This window comes from Theobroma umbraticum, unplaced genomic scaffold (assembly GCF_002168275.2).
Source record: "Theobroma umbraticum cultivar Fairchild unplaced genomic scaffold, ASM216827v3 scaffold_20.0, whole genome shotgun sequence".
NCBI classification, from domain to species: domain Eukaryota; kingdom Viridiplantae; phylum Streptophyta; class Magnoliopsida; order Malvales; family Malvaceae; genus Theobroma; species Theobroma umbraticum.
The window spans coordinates 1,152,685-1,166,087 of NW_018397266.1; the positions used below are offsets into that span (position 1 = coordinate 1,152,685).

Here is a 13,403-nt window from a genome sequence, read left to right on the forward strand (position 1 = left end):
CTTCTTCTCTCTTTCATTAATAATGTCCTTGATGATCTTGTCTTAATTGGGTCTTTTTTTGTTTGGTGATAGAAGGTGGGATCGGGGAGAGGAATAAGGGTCCTGTTGATGAGAATGAATTGGTGTTGGATGGAGGATTTGTGGTGCCTGAGACAATGCCTGATGAGGGATTTGTGGCCCCTGATACCAACTCTTTTGGTCACACTTTCAGGTCTTGCTCTTTGCATTTCTTCCTGAACTCATACAAAATTTCTGTTTGACAATGCTGTTTCCTGTTGCAAATGAATAAGAAAAATGGTTGAGAAAAGGAAAAAACACAAAGGGTTGACTCAATTGATAACTTTGCCTATGACATTATGGTCCTAAATGCACAATTTTTTTGTGAGCACATCTTGCCCTACTGTCACTAGGAGATTTATTGGACAAACAGAAGGAGCCATTTAGATATTTTTCAATTTTTAACTTAAATTTTACTGTAGCCAAATTCACAACTGCAAGACCTAAACAATAGATAGAGCCAAGGCCCAAAAAACTCTCGGTTTGATTACCATTTGATTTGTTAGTGAGAATGGCCTTCAAAGGAGACCCAAGTTTTTAATCAGAGGCTCAGAGCTAATCTATTCCTGTTGATGGAAAGCAGAGATTACCATGTGGAAAGTGAAAGGCAAAAGGGTGTTGAAGATTTTTACAGAACAAATCACATTAACCAGACTGTTGACTTTGTAAGTGATTTGCCTAACTGGTTTCATTTTCTTACTGTTGAAATAAAAAGGAACAATGAAAAATGATTCTAAAAATTTATACCATGTGAATGAGCAGGTGAGGAGGATGAGAGGGGAATATGGGAAACTGAACAAGGTGGAAATGAGCATCTGGGAATGCTGTGAACTTCTTAATGAGTTTGTTGATGAGAGTGATCCTGACTTGGATGAACCTCAAATTGAGCACCTGCTGCAAACTGCTGAAGCTATTAGAAAAGACTATCCAGATGAGGACTGGCTCCACTTAACTGGCCTTATCCATGGTATATGATGTCCTGTTACAATACTCTCATTTGACTGATTGAACTCCATAATGTTTCCTACTTTCCAAGGCAAATAAAAATTATACATTAAATACAATAATTTTAATTTTAAGTTTATTTCATTATGTGTTGTAGATCTTGGAAAAGTTCTTCTTCATCCTGCTTTTGGGGAGCTTCCTCAATGGGCTGTCGTGGGTGAGTGCCTCCTTCTTCTCTCTCTTGTCTTGCTGTTTAATCTGTACAATTAAAACAGATTGTGTTTCCATTATTGCACCTACTAATTACTGATGATTGCTGTCATTCCAGGTGATACATTTCCTGTTGGGTGTGCCTATGATGAATCAATCGTTCACCACAAGGTCAGTATCTTGAATCTTTATCATGAACATTCATATTATCCACAGATTATTCTTTTTTATGCTCACTTCAGCCACTAGAATTATTTCTGATTTCCATGTTGCTAGTTTCTAACATTTCTTGGGCATGTTCCTACAGTATTTCCTGGAAAATCCAGACTACAAAAACCCTGTCTATAACACTAAATATGGGATTTACTCAGAAGGTTGTGGACTGGACAATGTGTTGATGTCATGGGGGCATGATGACTACATGTACTTGGTATACTTCCAAAGATATTTTCGAATTTTTTCTTTATTTTTTAATTTTACTGTTAACTGTGTTATGCTTTTATATTCCATGTTTCAATGACAAGAGTTAACTTTTGTTATTCTATATTTCAGGTTGCTAAGGAGAACAAAAGCGCATTTCCTTCAGCTGGTCTATTCATCATAAGATATCACTCCTTCTATGGTAAACAGTAACCAGAATGATTCATTTTTTAGTGTTATAAGCTAAAATGACATCATTCTAACAAATTTGAAATACCTTTTGTTGGAACCATACAACTTGCAGCTTTACATAGAGCTGATGCCTATAAGCACTTAATGAATGAAGAAGATATTGAGAATCTGAAATGGCTGAAAATATTCAAGTAAGAATGTACCCTTCTTGTTGTTTAATCAACTCTATCTGAAGGGAAGATCATTTTTATCTAAACATTTCCTTCTTTTGCTGGCTTTTGCAGCAAATATGACCTTTACAGCAAGAGCAAAGTCCGCATAGATGTTGAGGAAGTCAAGCCATACTACTTATCTCTGATAAAGAAGGTAAATTCCCTTTTCCAAAGCCTTTAATCACCAGGATGATCACATATAATTGTAAATTCATTTGTTCTAAAATACTTTAAACAACTCTTTTCCATGCAGTACTTCCCAGCCAAGCTCAAATGGTGACTTTGGAAGCAGGAGCATACTAGTAATTAGCAGCATAAAGGACAGGATCAGTCAGGATGCATGAATTTCTGCTGTGTTCTTTTGTGTTTGATCTCTCTTTTCTCTTCCTATTTTTAGCAGTAAAACGGGGTTACTAGAGAGAGTTGGAAGGTAGGAATAAAAGGGTGGTTTCTATTTTTAGTAATGTGTCGGTTTTCTTTTTTATTTTTAGTAAAGAAATGTACTAACTGCTTTGCCTTCAATAAGACTTAGATTATATGTATAAATCCATCTTTGTACCTTCTTTAGCTGATTTATCTCTAATGGCTTTGTATGTGATAAGGAAAAACCAGAAATGGGAAAGAGGAAAGGAGCTTCACATGTTACTACATGATTGCTTCTTTGTTTTGTAGTGAACAACAGTCAGGGGATCATTGTTTCTTGGTCTCCTTTCTTCTTATAAAAACAAACAAAGAAAAAAAAAAACAAAGAGATTCCAACCAAAGTTTCTTGACTTGTAGGAAATGTCATCACTATTAGATGGTGATATTAAGTATCTTAACTCAATTATAAATAATGATTTTTTATATTAAATTTCAATTTTATATATTATTATTGTTTATAAATTACTAATAATTATTAAAATTCATTAATTATTTTAAATTTTAATTTATTTTCTTACAATTAAATTAAATTTTTATTAATGATAAACATAAAAACAAATGAAATGCAATTCTAATGCTTCTACTTTTCCTCTTGACTTATCTCTACTAGCATTATGAATAAATATGAGTATAGAACACTAAAATAAAAGAATTTAAAAAAAAAATTAAAAAACTTAAACAAATAATATGTGACACTTATCCCTAATAAAAACGGGTGAAATATAATAATGAAAATTTGATTAGTCATAATAAGAGTTTAAGTCGTCCTAAATCATGAGTATTGAAATAATTTGAGCGAAAATTTTGACCTTTATCCCTCAAATGAAAATTTTTAACTTTTAAAATATGAATTTCAGTCATTTTCCATATCAATATCAACAATGTTTAAATCCCTTACTCTACCTATCAATGCATTCACACTTTGAAAGACTAATGTGTTTATCTATACCTAACCAAAACCAGGTAAAACCAACAAGTAGGAAAAAACTTGGCCTTCTACCTAAAATAAGCCAATGGGTGTCTTTACTTATTTATTGACATTTTAATTGGAATAATTTGGTGCTTTAATTGTCTTTATTTTCCATGGCTACTGTAGCTCTGGTCAGCTGCTGACAAATATGCACAAGGTGGCGTATACTACAAAAAAAAGTCAGCAAAAATTTAATTGGTAATGGATTGTTAGCAAGCACCTAGAAGCTCAACAAGGAAATCTGAAAAAAAGTTCTGATTGTTCAATATTACCTTACATTTTTTATGCTTTTTTTTTTAAATTTTTGTATGTCTTATTATTATAAACTTGAAAAAGACTTGACAACTATTCAATGTATCAAATAAAACTATCATTTTGCTTTGAACTGATTAAACTGATTAGTCTTGGAATTATATCAAAATGTACTTTGGTTTCAGTTTCACTACCATTAGGGAACTGTCCCTAGTCTCCTCCTATGTTAGAACTCACAAGTCATAGCACAAGGAATATTCTCATATTGAAACCTATAGCTGGAGCTTGAGCAGAAACCAAAATATCTTTACTAGAAAAAAAAATTAGATTTTAATGACAAGAGAGAGATCTTAGAGAGCATTGTCCAATGAATGTAGTTGTGAGTTGGGTACTTGGTTGGTGGCGGGTGGGATTTTAGACAAACCCCTTTGTTCCGGTTAGGTACTTCATTTTCCCATTTTTCTTTTTATTTTTTCCTTTATATACCATAAACATGCACAATAATATTCAAAATTTCAACATAATAATCTAAACAGTACTATTATAGATTTGACCATTTGTCTTTTGTTTTATTCTAAAATAGACATAAAGATTGATAATTTGATAAATATATGCATATATACACTCCAGGCTATAGTTAAAAGAGTGTTGTTTTGTCTCTTGATGGGGTGTTTTAGTTTATAAGTTTATTTTGCTTCCCTCTGTTGCCGTTGTTGACCATGACCCTCTCTTTTGAAGTTTAGCTGTAATATTTTATATATATTTTTGCATACGCACAGTGGAAAAAACAAGCCCTTCGTTTTTTGGTGGTTGTGGTCTGAATTTTTTGAGGTTTGTTTATTCGTTTGCTTTTGTTTCTTATAGATTGGTTTGGTCAGTGGTCTTTATGATGAATGATCAATTGTTGGTTTCTCTCAGATTAATGGATGAACAGAAGCTGGGTTCTTTTTCATTTGAAGTAAAGTTTTGTTCTTTTGGATAAAGAGTGTTCCTCTGGTCTTGTGCTTATCAATCTCATTTTTGCTGATTTGGGTTCCCTTATTCTTGAGATTTTCATTGGTGGGTTTGTGGTTTAATTTTCACATCTTACTGCAATCCTGGGAATTTTTTGGGATTTTGCTTTGTTTTATAAGTTAAATACTAAATACAGTTAAAATTGTTGGAAATTTTGGAGTTAAATCTTGCCCCTTCGGTAGTCTTGGTTGGTGGGTCAAGAAGATCAAGGAAAATGAAAGGAAAAGCTGGGACTCCAGGGAATTTCTTTGTGTTGAATACTGGAGCTAAAATTCCTGCCATTGGGCTTGGGACATGGCAGAGTGGAGGAGACCTCTGTGTTGACGCTGTGAAGACAGCATTGTCGGTTGGTTACCGCCATATAGATTGTGCACATCTTTATGGAAATGAGATTGAAGTTGGGGAAGCATTGGCTGAAGCCTTCAAAGGTTCTTTGAAACGAGAGGATGTTTTTTTGACCTCTAAGCTTTATTGCACTATGAATTCACTGAATAAGATTGAGAATTACGTTAGGGTGTCTCTTAAGAATCTCGGAGTTTCCTACTTGGATCTTTATTTGATGCATTGGCCTGAGAGTTCAGCTTTCGGAGATGCAACTGATCCTCCTTCGAAGTCTGGGAGTCAGCATAGGCAGTTTTTGAATCGGTTGAAGAAGGTATGGAAGGCCATGGAAAGCCTAGTCGAATTGGGTTTGGTTAGAGCTATTGGTGTCAGCAATTTCAGTGTTCATCAGATCAAAGAACTGCTTAGATTTGCAAAAATCGTTCCTGCAGTTAACCAGGTTTGATAGATATCACACTTCTTGAATTTGAATTTATTCTAATTTCTGTAATTCTTGCATAAAACTATTTTCCTTTGCATTGATTTGTTGAGAACTTTACTGTGAAGTAAATTCATAACTAGTTGGAGAGCCGGCCACAAATTTCTTTTGAATTATCATGTAATGATACAGTCTAATGGTCTTTTGTACTTGCACCCTGTTTATACATTTAACTAGAGGAGGTTTTTGCGTTGGTTCTCTTCTCGATCAAAATTTATTCACCGGTTAGGAGCTTAGAGTCAGAGAGCTCCAGTACCTTGGTATCACAAAACGATGAAAGAAAATGACTCTCTACAACTTTTGAGTATGGATCTGCAAAACCTGAGGCAAACTTTATTAGCTGATTCACAAGAATATTTGTTTATGTTGTTGTTGATTTTGGAATTTTGATGATTGGTAGTTACTTGATAATCACAGTTATCGAAAGTAGAAGTAACCTGACTGTTTATATCCTGTATGGATGATTTAAAGTTATATGAAAACACCTAGTTGTGTCTATCCCCTTCCTTGTACCTTGAGGCATGTATTTTACTTGGAACTGTCTTTTGGACACAGTGCCTTACTGCAAGAGTCTATCTTTGATTAACATGTTACCTTCCATATAAAGTACCGAGTTCTTTGAGGGTATGGCATAGATTAGTTGCTAGTACTAGAAAATGTGCCTTTACATGAACCTTTTCCGACTACAATTTAGTGTTGTCAACCAAAAATATGCTTCATTTGATTGACCAGGTTAGTAGCTCGTAATATCTCTTGGCACATACATAGGACCAACTGACCACAAAAGAAATGCAGAAAAGGCTTCCTAAATTGTCTGCCTTGAAGTTTGACCAAAATGACTCAATCCATTTTTCCTTTTAATTAACTTGTGAAGAGATGTATTTTGCATCAGATAAATATCTGTTGTATCTTTCATCAGTTCTTTTCTACATGCTGTTCTATATTATGCCTTTCCTTTTTGTAGTAATTTTGTCTTTTCTATGACTAGGTATCTTCTTTGCAAATTTTTGCTCTTTCAATTGTTTTGCTGTTATTAAAATAGAGTGTTGGAATATTAGGCTCAAGTCTTATGTCCGCAAAATATGTTTATCACTGTATCTTGTAATCCTTTTCCAGAAATAGATTTTTATTCTTCTCATCATTATTCCCATTTTCTTTTCTTTTATTTAAAAGATTACTTCTGGAAAAGTTCATCAACAAGGTCTAGAATTAATTTGTCATTGCTTTTAATAGGTGGAGTTGCATCCTTTCTGGAGGCAAGATGAGCTGGTGAAGTTCTGCCAGTTGAAAGGTATCCATGTATCTGCTCACACACCTTTGGGAGTACCTACTTCAAGTCCTGGAGTGTCTGATAGTGGATCAGGTGGTGAAGATGAACCTGGAACTCCTCGCATTTCATTTAGGAGGTCTAGATCAGTACATGGACCAATGCTGAAGTTGTCAGTTGTTGGAGAGATAGCAGATAGGCACAAGAAGACACCTGAGCAGGTATTTTCTTTTATAACCGTATCATGTCTATTTTTGCTGAATATGTACAATACTAGCATTCTTTCTATTTGTTTCTGACCTCAAGTAGGCTAATGAATGGTTTCAAATCTGTTGACTATATGTTACCCTTCTCATCCCATCCATTTAAAAATCAACACTAATGATCCTGGTTTCAGTGAAATGGGTACTTTACGAATTAAAAAGCGGAAAAAAGAGTGGGACTCAGAACAACCCTTTGAACTTTCCAAAATTGATGTAAGCTAAATAGCGAACGTATTCTTTTATCCTCCACTTGATGTCAGTCCATGGAACCTATGTAGAATGCTGTTACATATTATTCTGAATATCAAGACTTTATAAGGTTGGTAAAATTGCTAGTACATATATAAATGAGACATAAGCATTGATGTTAGACTTCTGTATCTATGTTTTGCTGACTCCTAGTATGAGCAATAAGTGGAAGATACAATCACAAATACAAAATCCACTATTTTTATATTTTTACCAGTGCCTGAAAGTGCATGAGAGTTTAACTGAGGCTGTAAACTTTATTTAATAGGAGTAACATGAAATGTAAATAGAAAAACCTTTAAATACTGTGACATTCTCATGAATTGCCTACAACTACAAGCGAACGTTTTAAAGTGTTAAACTAGGGGTGTAGTTGAACTATTGAGCTCTTTGCACAGCAGGTATAACAGCTCAGTTAGAGCTCATATTTGTTATTAATTAAACAAAAATTTTAAGCTTGTTTTTTAAGTAATTGAGCACAGTTTGAGCAGTAGGCAAGCTCATCTTGTTTATAATTAAAAACAAGCTTGATAAAGAGCTTGCTTGACCCTATAATATAGTGTATATAATTTATGTTTGTCTGAATTTTTAGGGTGCATAAGTTTAAAGCACAGTGATAACTGAATATTGATCAAAGTTACTAAAGTACAGGTGGCCAGCCACCAGTACTCTAATCCATCACCATTTTGCTGGTCACTAACAGCTGTCTTGCTTGGCGTCTTTTAACATATTTTCACCATTTTTTTACTGTTGTTGCATCATGAAATATTGCCATGATAATGGATTTTGGGCAGAGTGCATTTTCTCAATAACTGATGTTGAAAAGGTGGTAAATCTTTGAAAGGATGAGGAAAGCATCAAAAGAGTTAACCATATCAATATCTTCTTGGAAGACAAGAAAGTTTCCATCTCGTAGGCATCACTTATATCCATCAATGTGTTGGATTTTATAAAATAGTTATCAATTTACAAGTCAAGAAAATAGGCAAGGAGCATAGAGCAAGAATAAAACTAATGGATTTTCTCTGCTTTGAGAACCTTGATGGCATTTCACATTAAGCAAAATGTAAGAGGAGGGGGAGGGGACAGATGCTAGTAAACCCATTCTTGATTGTATGTTCTATGGTTAAAGTTGTTTTAATCTCTGGGCAAGTATTGCGTTGCCAACTGCTTAAAAGTTGGCTTTATGAATGATTTCCCTTGTAACCAACCTTAGATTAAAGCTTGAGCTTACCTCAGGAGCTTAATAAGCTTCTTCAAGTTGAGTTTCAACAGCTAATTTTGGGCTCAAAACGAACTTGTATAGAGCTAAAACTTGGTAAATTTTAACCAAGCCAAGTTTGAAAAAGACTTGGATTGGCTCATTTAATTTACACTTTACACCCCCTAATATTTGGCTGAAAAACTAAATGCAAACATTCAGAGTTACCATATATTGGGAAAACAGTTGATGAGGCTACATCAAGCCACATGTACTTGGTAAATTTTCTCGCTTTCTATTTGTAGTATGTGTTGATAATGCATTTATTATGTTCAAGCTGTGATACTCGTAATGAGAAACCTGTGCAGAGTGCAAACAGTGATTACCATAATATACTCAGAAACGTGCAATTACACTAGCAAACTTAGTTATGCTTCTTGGATTCTTAAGAGTTAATTTCCTTAATGGGCAGAGAATGCATATCTTCTATATTACTTCCTGTGACCATAAAGAGCAATATCTTTGTCATTGGTACATCCTCAATAACTTGTCAGGAAGCGTATTTCATTGCAAAGTGCTAATATTAGGCATGTCTGCTTTCAGTTTACACTTATACCCATAGCTATACCAGAGAACTTCCTCCCAACCTCCTGTACCCAACTTTCCATCACATTCCTTTCCTCCAAATCTATTGAGCTGTGGATTAAACCTTATTTCTAGGCATTAAAGTTTGGATAGATTTACTTATCCCCAGTAAAGACATAGAGTTGCCAAATTTAACGAATTTTCACTAATTTCCTTTGTTTCAGAGGAACATAATTGTAGAGATATGGTGATTGTATCAAACTATCAATCACTATCTCAAATTAATAAACAAAAAATATCTTAAAATTTTCTCTTGGTCAGTGATACTTACAAGGCACACATGGATAAAGAAGATAGATTATAGTTCTGTAGATTGTTGAGTAGTGGGCGTTACAATGTTAAAATTTTTGGGCAGATCATTACTGAAAAATGCGGCATTATGTGTGAAGGTTGGTAGATGCTGGTAGATGTTGCAACTTGAATGAGATTATATGCATATAACACCCTGTTAGGTTACTAAGGTATTGAATACATTTGAACTAATTTTTTACCGTAGATTGTCATGCCATGGGTGTTTCTACTATCTTTCTTCTATGGGACTGGGAATTTGTTTTGGATGTCTAATTGAGATTGAAATCATGAATCAAATCTTAATTTTCTAAAATGAAACTTGGAATAAAAATATGATGGAATCATAAAATTACAAATTCTTGACTCAACTACAAGTGGCTTTTATAAATGTTGACAAATAAAACACATTGAAAAATGAGATTTATTGACAAACATTTGAATGGTTGTTGGCCTTATATGCATGTGTTTGTGTTTGCATTGTATATGTGTGTTTCAATGTTATATATGAACAGTATTTACTACTATATTTTAATGAAAAAATATAGAAAGAAACACTGAAGCTTTAGAAGCATCTTTTTGACCAAATACCTATAGCTTTTTAGTGAATAATTTTTGAGGAGAATCAAACTGAATGTTTGCCTATACAAGATAAGGCAAAAGAAGTAATAAACATACCCATATGGATGTATAGGTATCACCAACTGAATACAAGTTAAGGAAAATTATTTAGATGGTGTAATTATGTGCAATGTAGATCTGTGAGTACTAAACAAGTAGCAGGAATGCCGTAAGTAGAAAGAGATGAGGGGAGGTGGAATAGCTGAAGATCAATAGAATAAGAAGAAAGGATTTGCCATTTTAAATCTTTCAGATGCTATAACCTCAGATCAAGCAGAATGGAGAAAAAGATTCATGGAGCTGACACCAGCTAATTTGAAATTAAGGTTGGTTAGGTATTAATGGATTCTATTAAGAAAGCATATTTAGAGGGGTGATTCTTCCCATCACCAAACAGCCAACACTGGAAAATCGAACAGAAAGTGTATGTAAGAACAAGATTAATCCCATATGAACCTTTATAAAGTCTTTCCTTGGGGAAGAAAGAGGCAGGAGGTTGCAGATGGATAACCAATTGATAGCATTTTAACATACTTACGTCTATTAGAAAATGTGAAGTGAACTACTCATCTGGACATGATTGTCAGAGGGTTTTCTTAACATCCTCATATGATGGTTGTGGCTGAATATTGCTTCTGCCTAGGATATTTTATGCATTTAGAGCTTTTAGCAAGCCAATGCATGGTTTCTTAATCAAATACCTTGCAACTGCAATAATTCAAATTTATGGGTTAAGCTTGAAGTATTGTTTTCATAGGGCATTTTGGGATCACAATCCTTTATGGTAGAGCAATTCAATGATGATAACAGGCATTTTTATCGACGTAAATACTAAAACTGCCACTTGTAGCCTGGAGGAAACAAGATGCAACCGCCGCTTTTAGTATATCAGTTCATATATTGGCCCCTCCAAGATTTGCAGTTCATATATTGCCCTTAAAAAGCATGATATGTTTCCTGTCCTATTGTGCTGCCTTTTTTAGTAGTATAGCAGTTCTGATGGTTTAAAATCATGTCGGTCTGCTTTTGCTCCGTTATAGGTAATTCTGCGGTGGGGGTTTCAAAGAGGAACCAGTGTTCTACCATGTAGCCTAAAGCCTGACAGGATAAAGCAAAACATAGACATCTTCAATTGGTCTCTATCAGATGATGAGTGGAAGCGCTTGAATCAGATTGAACCCCAGGTATGTTTGTTCGGAGACGGTCCTCTGAACAACCTCTCAGACAGAGGCCTCATGTTTGGTAGTGGCCCCCTTCAAGCTGTGCGCGAAATGGAGGATGACGCGGAATCCAACGCCTAATACATGTGAGCCATGATGTTTTTTTAAGATAAATGCCCCCATTTTTATGTTTCAACGGTGTCATTGCAGGGTTATAATATTTGCTGATGCCACCCCTCCATTGTCTGCAATGGCTTTGAATTCATGGATGATGAATAGAAAGTCAAAGGAAGACATTATTATTTGATCATAGTGGCAACTTTTTACTTTATGAACCAAAAGGGTGTTCCATATGTTTCTGCAAGCGTGTTTTGTATGTAACATCATTAAATGTCAATTATCAAATGAAAATTGTAACTTCTGTTATAGTGATTGCGCACAAACTTGGTTAGGGTTTGCACGTAAAGTGTAGTTTGTGGTGGCCATGGTTGAATTACAAGCTACTTACCAAGATAATCTAATTTATTTATGATTGAGGTGGGATCGTGAACTCCATCGTTAGCACCATGACTAAGCTATTTGTAAGTGGGATAAACGAACACAAAGCGTGGGGTTTTCCTTCTCTGTGGCACTACACATAGCATATCAAACAGCACCAAGGTTTGCTTTGAGATTAGCATGTAGTCCCAGTCCCATTTAAAAAATCTTCGGACTCTATGTGTTGATAATTCCTTTCAACCATGACTTTAATTCCCATAGGAACCCCAAAATCCCAGCATAATTGTAAACCTATTCTTACAATATATAAATCAATTTGCCTTATATTTTCCAATTTCATTCCAATGGATCTCCCTAAACGCATGTAGCTCTTAAACTAGTCAGGGAAGGCCCCTGCTTGATGTTGAGGATTCATGAGGATTGCAATTAAATCTCATTGATTGTTTATCATGGATTATTCACAATTGAGCAAAGAAGCAAAAGTGTGATTGTATCATTAATTTACTAATTTGAGTCAATCCCATTGCAGCTGTAAGAATATTTCAATGGTTGTTTTGATTTTATAATTTAAGGCTGCATGCATAAGTAGTGGACATTGATGGTTTTAATTAGAAGGTAAAACCGAATTGACATGCCATACAAAGGGAAAAAAGAGGGCTAACAAGAGAGTATTAAATACTTAGAAAAAAGTATTTTAAAATTACATGTTGTGGCATTCAGAAGCAAGAGCACTGGAACTTAATCTTGCATATTAGAGATGCATTGAGAGTATTAAATACTTAGAAAAGTTTGTTTATGGCACAGCAAATTTGTTCATTATGCCCTTTTTGTGTATTAGTTAAGGGTTGCAGAAGTTCTTGTTTGATTAAAAAAAGGGCACTATGATGGATTGCAAGCATCCACAAAATTAATCATAGCACCGAAAATGGACATTAGTAATCTAGTTTATTCGTTGGTTCAGGCAAGTTGACATCTTTTTCCTCCACCCTGCATTGACAGGGAGATAAATGTTTTGTCAGTTCACATCTTGACAATACCAATCTGACAGTTGATGATGCTGGTAATGGTTCTGTAAGATAGAGGTGAAGTGCCAATGATTTCAGCTGAGTAGGTATTGGTAATTCAAAAAGTCAGATTCCCTGTTTCAATTTTTTGTTTTGTATGTCTTCTTCAGATCACCAAGTGCAGCCAAAGCCTTTGAAAAGTTGCACCAATAGGCTTCACCAAACATGATAAAATTAACCTGTCTTACCTTGGTCTTGAAGATTCATGAACTTGCAGTTTGAGATAGTAAAAGCAATTTTAATCGTCTATAAAGGATAAGACAGGAATCTTTTTGATGAAGTTAAAAATGCATAACATTTGGTGGCTTTTCCATGATGTTGAGCACAGAAGAACTTTTGGAAACAGGGTTTCAGTGCCTTAATTTTTAACCTTCATTGCAGCAGAAGCATCAACATCTAGCGTCACTGCTACTCATAAATTGTTTTTTTTATTCAACATTGGTAAGTGATCACGGTCTCTCTGACTATGTATGTGAGTGCGGATTTAAATAACAGCAAATGGAGTTGAAAGTATATTGAAGCACTGTCTGTTGGATACTTTGTGATTCAATTGGGTTGATGTGAAGCAACTGCTCAATGTGTCTGGTCATATACTGTTCTCTGTAGCTAGGAAGCGACCCTTCTCTTGCATT

At 34.7% G+C, this 13,403-nt stretch overlaps 2 protein-coding genes across 4 annotated transcripts in view; both read left to right on the forward strand.

Annotated features, from left to right (window-relative positions):
- The window catches only part of MIOX1 (myo-inositol oxygenase 1), a 2,822-nt gene extending 240 nt beyond the window's left edge, over window positions 1-2,582 (forward strand). The window contains exons 2-11 of the mRNA XM_021437266.2: window positions 73-211; window positions 641-722; window positions 820-1,024; window positions 1,160-1,219; window positions 1,331-1,383; window positions 1,520-1,642; window positions 1,765-1,834; window positions 1,937-2,015; window positions 2,109-2,190; window positions 2,290-2,582. Of these exons, the coding sequence (XP_021292941.1) occupies window positions 73-211; window positions 641-722; window positions 820-1,024; window positions 1,160-1,219; window positions 1,331-1,383; window positions 1,520-1,642; window positions 1,765-1,834; window positions 1,937-2,015; window positions 2,109-2,190; window positions 2,290-2,316 (920 nt within the window). The 3' untranslated portion in view covers window positions 2,317-2,582. The remainder of the gene's footprint in view (window positions 1-72; window positions 212-640; window positions 723-819; window positions 1,025-1,159; window positions 1,220-1,330; window positions 1,384-1,519; window positions 1,643-1,764; window positions 1,835-1,936; window positions 2,016-2,108; window positions 2,191-2,289) is intronic.
- Window positions 2,583-4,104: 1,522 nt separating this feature from the next.
- LOC110423201 (aldo-keto reductase family 4 member C10-like) lies at window positions 4,105-11,635 on the forward strand. Of its 3 annotated transcripts, none has more exons than XM_021437359.2 (4): window positions 4,105-4,122; window positions 4,600-5,476; window positions 6,749-7,003; window positions 11,090-11,635. In XM_021437359.2, exons 2-4 carry the CDS (start codon window positions 4,910-4,912, stop codon window positions 11,348-11,350), a joined length of 1,083 nt encoding a protein of 360 aa, XP_021293034.1. In that variant the 5' UTR covers window positions 4,105-4,122; window positions 4,600-4,909; the 3' UTR covers window positions 11,351-11,635. The 3 variants fall into 3 exon arrangements, with proteins under 3 accessions (XP_021293034.1, XP_021293033.1, XP_089640880.1); XM_021437358.2 differs by lacking the exon at window positions 4,105-4,122 and adding an exon at window positions 4,173-4,512; XM_089784754.1 differs by lacking the exon at window positions 4,105-4,122 and having other exon boundaries at window positions 4,173-5,476.
- The last annotated feature ends 1,768 nt before the right edge of the window (window positions 11,636-13,403 follow it).